The sequence below is a fragment of the Populus nigra genome, chromosome 3, assembly GCF_951802175.1.
Source record: "Populus nigra chromosome 3, ddPopNigr1.1, whole genome shotgun sequence".
Lineage (NCBI taxonomy): Eukaryota > Viridiplantae > Streptophyta > Magnoliopsida > Malpighiales > Salicaceae > Populus > Populus nigra.
The window spans coordinates 14925113-14940624 of record NC_084854.1 but is presented as its reverse complement, the minus strand read 5'-3'; the positions used below and the strand labels follow the sequence as shown (position 1 = coordinate 14940624).

Here is a 15512-nt window from a genome sequence, read left to right as displayed (position 1 = left end):
ATATGTAATTTTTTTACTTTAATATATATTTTTTAAAAATTTATTTCAAAAATCATTTTGAATAATAATTCCAAACACTCTTTAGTGTTTGCGCTTGTACTCCACATATATGATGTGATACTCCAAGGATTATGGGAACCAGTCCACTATGGCAGCTGTGGCTAATTATGGAGTCAAAATTTAGAATTGTAGGTTAACTGTATCGTGATTAAGTGTGTGCTTGTTTTGCCTTCAAAATGCTCCACCAAAAAAACTCTAACTTGATATTACCCGTCTGAGTGCCAACTGATTTGCAAGAATTAAATGACAACCTTGTGACTCTAGGACGGCTTGACTTGGGGGGTTGTCAGGGACTTGATTGTTTTGGGTGTGTTTGGAATTATGGTAGTAGTGATGATTTAAAGTATTTTTTGTTTAAAAATAAATTAAAATTATTTTTTTATTTTTTAAAATTATTTTTAACATTAGTATATTAAAACGATCTGAATGCATAATTTTTTTTCATTTTAAACAAAAAAAATTCAAAATTTGAGGGAACGTGATTTGCATTGCGTTTCCAAACACACGCTTTAAATGAGGTTTCTGGATGAGACTATATAATTAAAAAATATTGAAAATTTTCATCCATAAAAGGATAAATGTCTTTGGGGCATTGTTAGGAGAACATGACATGTTAGAACTACATTGGAAAATGGTGTTATCACATTAAAGAGATTTCACACTCATTCTTTGAAGAGTGTGGACATGTTTTTTTAGGGAGAACACATACCTATCCCTAGGAGATTGTGAGGGTGTTGCTTTAAGAAGATTACATATCCATTCCTTGGAGATGTTCGAGAGGCTTATAGGCATTACCAGGAGAATATGAAAATATAGTTATTTTGAATAAGACATTTATAAATGAGAAATTTGCATTTTTATTTACTATAATACAATCTTAAAATATCAGAATATCATACGTGAGAGACATTATTTGCTTTCATATCTTGTAGATGACAGGTCTTCGTCTTTACTACTCTTATGACTTTAAAATGACCATCTTATTTTGGAGCTAATTTACCCCTACTTTCTCTGTTGCCTATAGCCTTTAATTTTTTAAGGACTAAATCTCCAATTTTGAATTTTCTATTCTTGACATTAGCATTATGCTACTGAGTAGTTCTATATTGATAGGCTTCATTTCTAATTGTTGTAGTTAGACGAGATTATTTTAAGAAATTTAGACTGGTTATAAAGCCTTGTTCATTGCCTTTTGATGTATAATAAACTACCATGTGACTTGAACATCAATCTCAGTTGGGATCATGGCTTTCGCCCCATAGGTGAGAAGAAATAGAGTTTCACCAGTAGATGTCTTCTGAGTTATTCTGTAACATTTTCATTCTTCTTTGGTTGAGATAATATGTTGGGAGATAGAAGATGAATTTTTATCTCCTCAAAGGCTTTCTGATAATCTAAAGTCCACTCAAAGTTGGCTATGTTCCTTAATCGTGAAGAATTACCTTCTTCTAGATGAGTTATAAATTAGTTGGGATCAACTAATCTCTTTATGAGACATTGAACCTCTTTTATTGACCGAGGAGGAGCCATGCCTAATATGACATGAATCTTTTCTAGGTTAGGCTTGATTCCCTTACTACTTATTAGAAAACTCAAAACATTTTCTCATTTAATGGCAAAGACACGCTTAAAAGGATTAAGTTTCATCTGATGGCGACTTTGTACATAAAAGACTTATTTTAGGTCTAAGAGATGTTTCTCAAAGGTCATTCTCTTCACTAACATATCCCTCCATAATCCGCCCAAGTAGGTTCTTCAGTATTTTATTTACCATCCGTTGATAAGTGGCTCCAACATTCTTAAGCTCAAATGAAATAGCTCTGTAACAAAATATTTCTTTTTTAGTTATAAAGGTTTTTTTTTCCTCATGTGGGTGGGATTTAGTGATATTCATAATTGCCATTCAAGGAGCTTAAATACTCAAAACTTGCGGTGGAGTCAACCAAATGGTCAATCTTAGGGAGAGGATAACTATCTTTTAGACAAGCTTTGTTCTAATCTATGAAATCCACACACATCCGTCATTTGTCATTTCTTTTCTTGACCATTACTACAGTTACTAGCTAGGTAGGGTACATCACTTCCTTGATAAAGCTAGCAGTCAAGAGTTTATCCATCTCATGTGTTATTGCTTTCTGTTTTTCACCCCTTAAATTTCTCTTCTTCTAGAGAATCAAATGAACAATTGGGTTTACCTTCAACTAATAAGGGATAGTTTTAGGATTGATTCCTAGTATGTCAGAGGTGCTCGTTGTAAAATTATATCTTTGGATATGGAGGAGCATCTTCAGTGACTGTTATTGTGTTGGTGTCAGGGTGAAACCCACTTTCATGACTGCTTGTTCATTTTTTCCTAGAGGGATATCCCTCAATTCCTCAGTAGTTTTGGTTTTAACTTCCAACTTTTGTTTTAAAGACCTTTGTTGGTCTAGTACTGGGGTTTTTTTTCCCTTCAGACAAGTAGAGACATATTACTTTAAGGTTACTTGATTCCCTTACACTGTGGTCACTCCTTTCTGAGTTGATAATTTTAGTGTTAAATACTTGGTGCTGATGACAACATTGATCTAATGTAAAAGAGGTCCACCTAGAATCGTGTTGTAGGCCAAGTATATAGCAATATCCATAAGAGTTTGTTGGAGGAAGACACATTTAGAGGGTGTGCCAATACTGACTAGGATCTCTAGGGTACCCTTTAGCGATAAGCCTGAGCCTTCTATCCTAATAAGGAGAGTCTTTACTGGGGTTAGTCTTGATGGGATATCCCTATCTATTTCACCATTTCACGGGAAAGGATGTTGACTGCACTTTCATCATCCACCTATACTCGATGTACTCAATGGTTGAAAAGAATTGCAATGATGATCAAGGCATCCTTATATAGAAAAGTTACTCCCTCTCCATCTTCTAGGTTGAAGATGATTGGCTCATGTGCTATTAGTTCTAAAAATAAGCACTTGTAAGACTTGTTTTTCATACTTTCTTTTCCTTGTATTGGAATCACCCCCTACCAATGTGTCACCCAAGATCACATTGATTTTAGGTACTGATTGTATAGATTGGCCAAGCTCTTCCTTGTTTTTGTAGGATAGAAGTCCCGCTTCAAGAACTACCGAAGATAGCCTTTAATTATCAATCTTTTGATTCTTTTTTTTCAAAACATAACACTATTTTTTGTCATGTGAATGCATAATACTTCTTGGATGTCCGAGAACTAAGTGGTGATCTCATGAGTTGAGCATATTGAACAAAGTCTTTACCCTGGATGGTTGTGAAGACTTTAGTGAGGGTAATATCTAATAGAGTGGTATGTATTTTAGGGTATCTCATACATTTCCTGATCGACCTTTTCTAAATTTCCCTACGGTTGTTATCCCTTTTAAAAGAGCGATCTTGCTCAAGAGATCTTTTAAATAAATTTTTTTTTAAGAAATAAGAAGGATTATAGCGCAACACACTTGTCTTTTCTACCCAAATATAGTTTTCTTTCAGAAATCTAACAACAGAAACTAGCCTTCCCTCATAGTAGAGTGTTGAACTAACAAAAAAAAAAAAACAAAAACCAAAGAGAAAGAGAAGAGAAGAAGGAGAGAGGAAATCAAGAGAGATAGAAGATTAGCCTGAGGAGTCTTATTCCTCCGCACTAGTCTCCAGCGCCACCCGATCAGCCAAAAAAAGTATCATCCTCAGCCTCGCCTTCAGCTACACTAGGTAAGTTTTTCATTTCCCCCAATTTTCTTTTTAATTACCTTGTTCCTGTAGCAAATGTTCGAGAACAATTCACACACATCTGCTGATAATGGCCGGCTTGGTCACTAGGTCGGGCCAATGACCAAGCTAGGCCGGCTGAATCAAGCCCAACCTGTATGGGTGGGCTAGATCCAGCCCATAAACAATATATATAAAAATGGAAACTGTTGAGACCGGGTTGGGCCTGGGCTTCAGACCCATCCAACCTAATTTTCTTTGGACCAAAGGTGTGTTTGACAAAACATACTCTTATGCCATTTCCTTTTAATTTCACTCTTAATTAATTTAATATCTAGCTAAACAGGCATTTTTGAATATCAAAGAATTCTGAAAAAAAATCGAGGATCCTTTTAGATTTATTTGTGGGTCCTTCACATTTTTTTTTACTTCATTGAGTATTTGGATTGTAAACTTTTACTGTGAAATGTGAATTTAGTATGTGATATATATCTTTTTTAAAAAAAATAATAAAAAGATATGTCTTGCTTTTTAATCCAAATTTTACTGATTTATTCACTAGTGCCAGAATCAAGAATACCATTTTTATTTGTTACGTAATATTTACCAACGCCAGAGTTGGAAGTATTTGTAGTCAAATATTTATTAGCACCAGAGTCAAGAATATTATACTTAGAACATAAAAATAAAAACAAAATAAACCCTTAACAATTTAAGACAAAACCATCAATGCAACCTACGTCAGGTATCGCACTTAAGGGGTGATAATATCTTTCCTTTCGTGTAATCAATCTCGTATTATAGAATCTCTATTGACTAGTTAGGGTTCGTAGTAACCATAATACTAGGTGGCGACTCCTTAAACTATACTTTTTTCCCTTTAAGAACAAGAAACCAAATATCTGTTTTTTTTGCTAAAAAATTTAAAGGTCACCACAATATCGGGTGCAATATAATGACTACATTGGAGACCTTATTGGACTAAGCTTTGCCTTTTGTTTGTCAATTGTTATAATATTTGTTATGTTGTGTTTATGTGGTTATTGCTTTTTACTGCTTTAGCACGTATCCCTATTGTCATAAATCACTTTAAGAGCATACACCTTAAAACTTTATGATAGATGAGGAAGTAATGGTACCCTTAATGACTTTAACCTGAGCAAGATTAGTGAAACCATCCAACTTTTATGTGATTGTTTACTTGGAAGTGGTTGGTATGTCGATCTGATATTATTTAGGACCTCTATCTCTATGCTCCTTATAAGCCTTGTATCTACTTTTTAAAGATGATCACTAAGTATGCGAGAGACCCTTTGAGACTAGATAGTAACCTACCCCTTGATGTACTTAACGACTAGAACCTGCTTATTAAGTTGTACCCTGTGTAATCTCATTATGGCAAGCCTAACATGTAGCATCTTGAATTCCAAGACTATTGGGTGACAAATGGTCGTCACATAAGATATAAGAGTCTGAGTTGTTACAGTTGACAAAAGGGAATTGATTTGAATTGAAAGCCAAAAGGCTTATCAAAACCTCAAATTTATACAAGACTAGACAAGGATCCCCTTATTAGCATGATGATGACATCAGGTTCCTAAAATTCATGAATAAATGACCATTGTCACCTCGTGAAGGGCGAGTCCACATTTAATATGCATTTTTCTTGTGACAACAACAATAATTTTGCATAATTGCATGATTTTTATTTAGCAGGTTGAGATATAAGTTCCCTATTGAAACACATTTATAACACTCGTTTGAGAAAAAAACATATGGAGAACGAAGAGCCTAGTTGAAAGCCCAACACCAAAAAAAGTTGGAAAGTTTTAAAAATAAAATCGTAAGGTTTACTAGTCTACTCAAACATGCCTTGGGATCTAAATCCAGAGAAGCAATATTTACAGCTCAACCCCTACAAATGCCTATAACTCCCTTTAATCCATATAATTTATGGGCAAATGAGGTGCCACTTGAATTTCAACAGGTTACATATTTCTAATTTGTTCATCCAGCATATCCCATAAAAATGTTATTTACCATTGACTTTATAGTGAAGGAATTTTAAAAGAACAAGATGGTAAAAGAAGATGGTTTGGAAAAATTAGCTATATTAGAGGAAAGGATGATGGCAATTGAGAGAACTAACCTATATGATCCTATAAAGGTTGTTGAGATGTGTTTGATGCCCAACGTGGTCATTTTCAAAAAGTTTAGAGTGCCAGAATTTGTCAAATATACTGGAACTTAATGTCGTATAACTCATCTCAAAGCATACTACAACAAAATAGATGAGATGATTTATGATGAGAAACTGCTGATTCACTTCTTTCAAGATAGCTTAATTGACGTTGCCATCACTTGATATATGTGGTTGGACAATACCAAGGTGAAAAAGTGAAAGGATTTGGTTAATGCCTTCATTTGGTAATATAAGTTCAATATGGATGTGAGCCTTGATAGGTCAAGCTTGCAAGCTATGAAGAAGGACAACACCATAAAAGAATATGCTCAAAGGTGGCGTGAGGCAGCTACAAAGGTTAATCCTCTTTTATTGGAAAAAGAGAATCAATTTATTTTCTAACACTTTCAAGAACTTATACTTTGAATACTTGGTTGGAAACTCTGCACAATATTTTTCTGACCTGATTTTTATAGCTGAGAGGATTAAACAAGTCATCTGGTTAGGAAAGACTGGTGACTCGACTGAGGAGAAAGGTTTTGCTGGAAAAAGAAGGAAACTGAGGTTTAGAATATAGAAGGTGGTTACAACGGCAAGAGAAAAAACTACCAAAGCAAAGACATTTACCCCTCTTGTAGCTAACTTCTCCACATCGATCCATAGAAATCAATCATTTTGAAGATGAAGCTACAATGTTATTAGGCCAAGAATGATCTACATATAACCCCAACTGAGTATTGAAAATAAGCTCATGTCGAGGATTTTGTAGGAGAGGAACGATTAGGAGATTCCAAAAAATTCTAATCAATGATTGCTAAGTGTTTAGCTTTTTTATGTATTACTTCGCTAGTAATCACAGCTCAAGATGTTGACTTAAGGTTTTTGTTGTTAAGCCTATTTTCTAAAGTTTCAATGAAATAGTGAATTTGTCCTTCAATTGTGTCTCTTTCTTTAATTTACAATCAAATATTATTCATTTTCATAAATTCTGAAAGAGGTTCCCTATAAGAACTCACAAATACACCTTTACAACCTTGCATGATCTCACATGCTCAACTCATTTTTTTTACCAAAATCTTTTCCCCAGTGGAATTTTGAAAAATTAAACTTGCTTTTTGATTTCAGAAATGATTTGATGTTTATTTAAACAACATTTTGACATTTCATTTGTAGAATGACAAATGAATCAAGCAACTCCTTCATTAAGATGATCAAATTCTAAACCAAAGTATATGAGTAGAAAGATGAACAGTCACCCCCACTTCATGACTCTTAAGCCAAGTGTTTTAAATGTATGTATAATGGTAAGTAGTATATTCATTGCTCATGGACTCATGAAATACATCTCTTTGCAAAGTCCACACCATCACACTGGACGAGATCAAAGTTTATTGATCTTAACTACTAGCGCTTAAAATGAGGAAATATCATTTTTGTTATCCCTGTAACATTCTAAAATGAACATATCCCTTGCGGTCTTTGATTAGTACTTAAAAGTGTATTTTTATCAAGGTTTTACATCATCATTTTGCACTTGAAGTATCAATAACTCCTCAACTAGAGCATGTTGTATAATAACATGTCTATTAATATAAGATATCTTTAATTTATGGTAAATGTTCATCTTAAATGTAGGCCTATCACATAAATCAAAGGATTGATTAATGAGTTTAACTACTAAAATTGAGAAGACAAAGAGAGGGTTAAGCTTAGAAAAGAGATGTCGGTTCTGTCCAAACTGGAATACCATTTGGTTATTGGATCATAACTAGAGCTGTAGAACTTGGATTTAGGTTTGGTTTATTTGTATGGAAAGTTAAGACATAGGCCTAAAACTTCTATGAGAGTCCAAGATTCAAAAGGACCATTTGCAAGTTCAAATGATAGCAACAACAGAGAAGTCAGAATCTATCCTGCAGCCCAGATACTGTTAAGTGTTCAGCCCATATCTCAAGTTCTAGAAATCCAAATGACCTCATTCTTATTTTGTTGGAAAGCTGAGACAATTTCCTAGAAATTTCATGAATACTACTGTTCAAATTCTGATGTTAGCAATAACGTTGCCTGCAGACAAGAAGATAAGGATTGTTACCAAGTCAAGAGATGACCACCCACTCAACAATTAGTCATCAAGTCAATAGTTCTGAATTTTAGCCTATAAAATAAGGCATTTGCCATATATTTAGGCATCTTGGTTTTCAGATCAAGATTATTTTATTGCTTTCTCTCTTTGTAATGTTCAAGTTTTATTTAATGTTATAGTAGTTTCTTGTTTATGTTTTTCATTTCCTTTACTATACTTAGTTAACTATGTTCTTATCTTGTCTATTTATGTTCTTCTTCTTCATTATGTTTACCTATGTTTATCATGCCAAGGTGAAAAGGTTTCATTAATGGTGTTAGAGTAAGTATAATATAAACTCAACATGGACTTTAATGTTTATATCCAAGAACACTTGCCATTAACATGTCTTATCTTTTTATCCTACCAATTCATAATACCTTACTTGTTAAATGGTTAATCTAGATTTGTGTTGAATATTCCTTGGTACAACAAATACTTGATCCGTTCATAGCCAACTATATGGTATAACCGACACTTGTGCTATGAAAGGAACTTGATTTGTTGTTAACATAAGTTAGCAACATGAATGCCTGATGATATTCATAAGTATGGTGTTACAAAAATAAGATAATTAATATGATCATGTTAATAATTTATAATAAGTTTATACTTTAATTATTTCTAATACTATTAGTGGATCCTCTAACTTTGACAATTATTTTATCCTTGTTTAATCTTTTCATTATTATCACATCTCAAAGTTCTCTTCAACATCAATATCATTTTATTATTTGTAATTTATATAGTTCACCTCCCTGTAGTTTGATCTTGGTCTTGCCGGGTTATTTATTACTTCGACACTCCTGCACTTGGGATAAGACATCAATCTTTTGATCTTGTCAATCTTCTCTTGAGCTTGAATAAATTTTCTTTCATAAAAAATCCCGACTAGAACCACACCTCATACTAGGGCAAGTGAAATTTCAACGATCAATAATGATGAAAAAGCTGTGAGAAAACCAAAAAGGCAAAAGAGCCTAAGAAACTCAAAAGCTAGGGGGCATGCCTAAATCAAAAGAAAAGTGATGGTGAAAAATAAATGAGTATTCCCCAGCCAAAACAATGAAATCAAAGAAAAGCAGCAAAAAAAAACAATTGAAAGACATAAAAAGTAAAACTAATGATAGTGATCCTAAGTCTTTGAAACTTTGAAACACTTTTTGAGCTTTATAAATCCTTTTTTATATGTATAGTCAATAACCATAACCTATATTACATTCCTATAAAAGTTCTTTCTAATCAAACAAGTAACTTAGAACAATAAATGTTGCTCTTAAAATGCAAAAAGTATTTTTTTCATAAAAGTCATGATATCGAGAACAAGCTACTCATAAGTATTCATGTTAATAAAATGAGGGTTTAAAAAGACACATTTTTTTCTCAAACAAAACTTCGAGCTTTTTCTCGAGCCCTTTGCTTTAAAACTCACAAAAGTAGAAGGTCACCTCATGATGTACCTTCACCAATGGCAATATTACTGACACAAGAAAAACATCTCCTTTCCAAGAAAAAAAATAATTAGGGAGTTGCAAGATTTCAAAAACAAATTGTTTTAAACTCACATCGAAATAATTTTTGTTTTTAAAATGCAAGATCAAGATTTCAAGATTCATTCTAAACAAATATTTCCTCACTGAAAAAAAAAAAGAGAAGGTTTTACTTAAAACCATTATTTGTCTAGGTCACTAACAGAGCACACCTAGAGGCAATAGCCAGTACAATGGGGTAATATTGTACTTAGAAGGTGAATTGATCCCTTCCAGGTAACAGTAAAAAAAGGAACATTTTTTACAACGAGACAAGGGGCATTTTTGTTTACAAAAGGTTGTTTGACCCATTCAACATGTAACATTGAATGTTTTTAGCAGTGAGACAAATAAGTAATGAATGATCTTCTCAAATTGATTAACGAGATAGAGAATTTCTGCCAAATGAATGGGTCACAATAGGTACTATAAAGGCTAAGCGAGGTAAAATTGGAAACATACCAAAAAAGATCTACATAGGCCAACTCGAGGGGGCTAAAAGCCAAACGATCAAGAGGAATCAAATTAGAAATAATAAGACCTCATCAATCAAGCAACAAAGAAGACTGAGAAGAAATGGGGGTCTATATTTCAAATCAGGTAAAGATGCATGCATATCATCTAACTCAAAAATATTGAACTAATGTGTTGTGCAAAAGTTCATAAGAGAAATCCCCGCTAGGATCCATGAAAAGGAAGGCCACCTTGAAATGGCCAAAAATAAAAAAAAATACTATTGAAAATTTTATACTTTTGAGAAATTTTGGACCAGGGCAGGCCCCAATGAGAATTAGATCACCTAATAAAAGTCTTTGTATTTTTTAATTGAAAAGGTCATCCATCATAATAAGATCAATATTAAAAACAAATCTGCATATTTTCTGTCATTTGGATAGGTCATTCATTACAATGGAATCAAAATTGAAAAAGTTCCATGTTTTTTTCACCAACGAGTAGGTCTTCTAGAACATTAATTAGACCACCTTCACAATTTATCTTCGTATTTTTTACCAATAAGCAAGTTGCCTGAAATAATTAGATCATTCATGAAAAATCTTTGTATTTTTCACCAACAGACAGGTCACCTAGAATAATTAGACCACTTCCAAAAAATCTTTGTATTTTTCACCAATGGGCAAGTCGTCTGAAACAATTAGACCACTCGAAAAATATCTGTATTTTTCACCAACAAGTAAGTTGTTTGGAACAATTAGTCTATTCTCGAAAAATCTTGTATTTTTTACTAATAAACAGGTCACCTGAAAGATATGGCAATTTTATTCAATAATTTTATCAGATTTTGTTCAGTTGATATTTTTTTCTTTCTCTTCTTTCTCTTGTATATATTTCTCATATCTTTTTAATGATTTTTACTTACATATTTTCTAGTTTTCATTAACGTAATTAAAATCATTGGTCTAGATTTGAATGTAATGATTGAGATTGAAATTATAAAATATTTAAAAGGATTTTTATGTGGGGAAAAATTTCCCTTTATCCCTTATTTTTAAGGTGATAAAAAAATCAATTATCTCTGAGATAAAGATAAAAACTCCATCTTATCCTTCATATCTCTGTTTATTATATCCTAAGATAGCAATCGAATATTGTCCAGGCGTGGGTTTCATAGCTGAGCCAGCTTAAGCAATTAATTTGTTTTTTAATACACAACTCCATGTAGTTCACACACATACGCATGCACCCTGATAACTTCCTCGTGTGAGAAGCCATAGAATAAACACAGCTTCCTCATCCTCGATTTCTAGTAGAATTTCTATGGAAGCCTTTTCATAAATGAAATATCTGCCCATGAAAGTCTCTTTTGAATGTAATTCTGCTTCCAGGTTTTTTAAAATAAAGGGATTAAATGTTATGGTCCTGATGGACGCCATACCACTTAGTTTGCCTTCTGGTTGCATTATTTGCTGCAGAGATTTGTTTTTATCAAGGATAAACCAAAGCTATTGATGATGAAAGAAAGACTTCGGAGTCAAATGGTTTTGGGATGTCAGCGAAATAATTCTATTAGGCGTGCATGCTCAGTGAAACTTGAAAGAGAATTTAATTCTGCAAACACACCTGGGGAGATGTTCTGTTCCAAGTGGGGCTTCTGTGCTAAAAAAAGGGTATTTTGCATGTGTTTGGGTCTGGCAGGAAATTACACCAGCAGTGTCAGAGTAGTGCATCCATTACTTTTGTACAACTTCCTGCCACTGCTAAACTTACAATACAAGAATAGTTCCAGGGAATTAAATTCCCTGAGTTTCCACTCATATTTTACCCAGAAACCCTAAGCTTGCTTGTAGATAAACCACATCTTTTCTTTCAAGAGGGAGGGACAGATATACTATCATCTGGGTGTACATAAACAATGCTGCAATCAACTCCCATCAAGCAGCAGTTGTTTTGCTGGTAGGAATCTTATTTATTTGGAAAATTCTGGCACAACAAGTACACGATGGAGATTAGATCCCGGAAGACCGAAGCAAGAACTCTCATCCATGTGATGTGATGAACTATGTATGCTCCCATGCATCTTTCTGGTTGTGGTTTTGATTTGTGATTAAGGCATAATTAGGTTGCTGAAGTCTCACTGTGTTTAAGCAGAGGGCTGAAGGAGTGATGAATTGGACACTGACCAAAAAGGGAAAAAAAGTAAAGCCAGTGGGGGGGGGGGGGGGGTGGGGGGGTCTGAGTCACGTCATAAAGATGTCTTACACTATAGAAACTGGCTTGTTTTGAAAAAGACGAACAAACTATAACATGTTAGCTTGATGAGGGATAACCATTTGAACCGAATGAAATTAAAATATACATATCTTTTTCTCGTAAAGCAAAAAAACAAAAAAAAAAGGGGGGGAAGAAAGAGAAACGAGAGAGAGGATTTCAGTTTTATCAGAACCCAAAAGGACCCCCCCCCCCCCCCCGGCCCTAACCTGAATCTCTCTCTCTCTCTCTCTCTCTCTCGTTTTCTCAATTTCCCAAATCGAAAAAGGTCAAATAGTAGAGAGGGGGGGGGGGGGTTGGGGTGTGAGGCAAAGGTACAGAAAAGGAAAAGGAGTTAGTAGCAGTAAAAGCTCAAACCGTACAACCTTCTCAGTGCAGGCATTGGCTTCAGACACCAACTCCTCTCTGGCCTTGATAGTAAAGAAAAAATTATTACTTTTTTCTCTATTGTTTTTTACAGTCTTTTTAATGCGCTCTCTTCTTTTAGTTTATGGGTTTCCGTAGTTTTGTCAGAGACAAGAACTGCCAGGCAGCTTACCTGCAGCAGCATCAGAGAGGTTCAGACATCATATAAGCAGAGAGAGAGAGAGAGGTGGCAGCACTGTTATGAGAACCATTAGTTTTATCCATGTACAGAAGATTCTGCAGGCTAATGGTCCCTGAAATAAATATACCTACTCTACTCTCCAAGCCATTTAGTAATAATAACTACAAGTAATAAACCACACACATTCACTCTCCCCAACACACAAAACCTGCTTCTTCCCTTCTTTCTTTCTGCAACTGTCCCTGCTCTTTCACTTCACTGTTAAAGCTTAAAAACAAGCTCTTTTACATTTTCCTTATCTTTCTTCTCTTTTTGAGACTTGTCTCTTCTCCTTCCTCTTCTTTTCTCTTCCAGGGTAATATGATAATGAGTGGAGGAAACAGGTTTCCCTTCACTGCATCCCAGTGGCAAGAGCTTGAGCATCAAGCCCTAATCTACAAGTACATGGTTTCAGGCATCCCCATCCCTCCCGATCTTCTTTTCACCATCAAAAGAAGTGGCTGCTTGGACTCTTCACTCTCTTCAAAGCTCTTTCCTCGCCAACCTCCACATTGTGAAGCCACTATATATTTATATACACACAGAAATTTCTTGAAAAGTATTTCTTTTCTTTCATCCGGGGTTTCTTTTAGCTAATATATTGTGTGTTTTGTGGGTGCAGTTTCCTGGGGCTGTTTTCAGATGGGTTTGGGAAGGAAAATAGATCCAGAACCGGGGAGGTGCAGGAGAACTGATGGAAAGAAATGGAGATGCTCAAAAGAAGCATACCCAGATTCTAAGTACTGCGAGAAACATATGCATAGAGGGAAGAACCGTTCAAGAAAGCCTGTGGAAGTTGCAACACAATCAATAACAGCACCAACTGTCTCATCAATCACCAGAAACCACTCTAATAATTCACTACTAACAACATCCCCCCACTCTCTTTCGTTATTGTCACCTGAGACCCACCACCAGAATCACCTTCACTATCCTGCTCCTGCAGGTTATCATGCCCATCCAAATCATCAATTCTTGTCTTCTTCAAGACCCCTTGGGATTGGTCTGTCCCCTCATGAAAATCCTACTCACTTGCTTTTGGACTCTGGTGGTTCTTCTCTGGCCCATACAGATTACAGGTCTGTTTTGCAAAAGTAATGTGACATTTATACTCTACTTTTCTGTGGTTTGTTTATTAAAATCCTTTCTTATTAGTTTTTTTTTTTTTTTTTTGAAAACTAAGAAGAAACAGGAATGTTTATGGGCTGAAAGAGGAGGTTGATGAGCATGCTTTCTTCTCAGAACCTTCAGGTTCTATGAGAAGCTTGTCCGGTTCATCTTTGGATGATGCTTGGCAACTCACCCCACTCACAATGAACTCTTCTCCTTCTACTACTAACTCTTCAAAGCAAAGGAGTTTGTCTAGTTTACACAACGAATATTCTTACTTGCAGCTTCAAAGCCTGAGTGATCACGATACCCCAAAACAACAAAAGCAGTATCAACATAACTATCTTCTGGGAAGTAGTGATGTAGACAGTCTAGGGCCCATAAAAATGGAGAAGGAAAAATCCCAAAAGACTGTTCACCGTTTCTTTGATGAATGGCCACCAAAGGATAAAGATTCATGGCTTGATTTGGATGACAAATCATCAAAAAGTGCATCAGTTTCAGCAACCGGGCTCTCAATATCCATTCCCTCCTCTCATGACTTTCTTCCAATCTTCAGTTCAAGAACTAATAATGGTAATCAATTCAATCTTCTTCATCTTTTTTTTGGTGTCGATATCTATTTACCTTTAATTTTTGTGGATTTTCTTTTCGAACCGGACAAATACTTCTTGTCCACGAAATTAAATCATTTTGTTTTGCAGATGGTTGATTTTACTCTGGTGGGTTTCTGGCCCAAGATGTACTTGGTGGGAGTGGGGGGGTCACCGCCTTCTGTCAAGAGGCCTCAGAATTGCTGAACTCTTTTTTGGTTTTTTCTGCAAAATGTGATTGAGATTGGATTAAATGTGTGTTTATTAATGAAGAGTATCCAATGTCTTTTGCTTTGTGGGTTCTCTTCTTTTCCTGCTTCACTTTAGGATTTTCACAAGTAGATTTGAAGGACTCTACTTTATGGTAGCCAAGCCATTGATATGAAGGTATCCTCTTCTGGGTTCCATTAATGGTTCCTTTCAGTTTCAGACACTTGCCCAACCTTGCACTAGTAATAGACGAGGGACCTCATAGTCCCGGGATTTGCTAATTTGTCACTTGTCAATTCACCTAACTGAGATTTGTACGAGTAGACTCTATCTACTTGGTAGTCATCAATCCACCACTACAATTATATCAGAATTGTTCCTGCGTGGGGAAAAAAAGACCTGATAACAAATGCGAGTATACCCAATTGATGGTGCCATTGTCTATAGCTCAACAAACATGACACACTAATTCTATCTTAACAATGAAGCTGGTATGTGTACTTGATAATTGCTCTAAAGAAGTGCCTGTCTTGAATTTTAATCAGAAGAGTGAATAAATGGAAAGGGCATTTTGTTTCTCACTCTTTCATCTTTAATCAACTCCCAAGTTAGGCAGATGCATTTATGACGGCTCTCTTCCATAAACCTACCGAAAGGAACCTTCTTTTTTTCTCTTTTTGGTTGG

The 15512-nt window shown here is 34.9% G+C and overlaps 1 protein-coding gene across 3 annotated transcripts; it reads left to right on the top strand.

Moving 5' to 3' along the window:
- The first annotated feature begins 12636 nt into the window (after positions 1-12636).
- On the top strand, positions 12637-14911 carry LOC133689178 (growth-regulating factor 1). Of its 3 annotated transcripts, none has more exons than XM_062108960.1 (4): positions 12637-13428; positions 13537-13993; positions 14107-14600; positions 14729-14911. In XM_062108960.1, exons 1-4 carry the CDS (start codon positions 13236-13238, stop codon positions 14734-14736), a joined length of 1152 nt encoding a protein of 383 aa, XP_061964944.1. In that variant the 5' UTR covers positions 12637-13235; the 3' UTR covers positions 14737-14911. The 3 variants fall into 3 exon arrangements, with proteins under 3 accessions (XP_061964944.1, XP_061964941.1, XP_061964943.1); XM_062108957.1 differs by having other exon boundaries at positions 14098-14600; XM_062108959.1 differs by having other exon boundaries at positions 12639-13428; positions 14101-14600.
- The last annotated feature ends 601 nt before the right edge of the window (positions 14912-15512 follow it).

What these genes read in the sequence shown, in the direction of transcription:
- LOC133689178 (XM_062108957.1), top strand. Translation starts at nt 13,236, where the DNA reads ATGATAATGAGTGGAGGAAACAGGTTTCCCTTCACTGCATCCCAGTGG. An exon ending in TCCTCGCCAACCTCCACATT is followed by an intron (nt 13,429 to 13,536) that starts GTGAAGCCACTA and finishes TTGTGGGTGCAG; the next exon opens with TTTCCTGGGGCTGTTTTCAG. An exon ending in CTGGCCCATACAGATTACAG is followed by an intron (nt 13,994 to 14,097) that starts GTCTGTTTTGCA and finishes TTGAAAACTAAG; the next exon opens with AAGAAACAGGAATGTTTATG.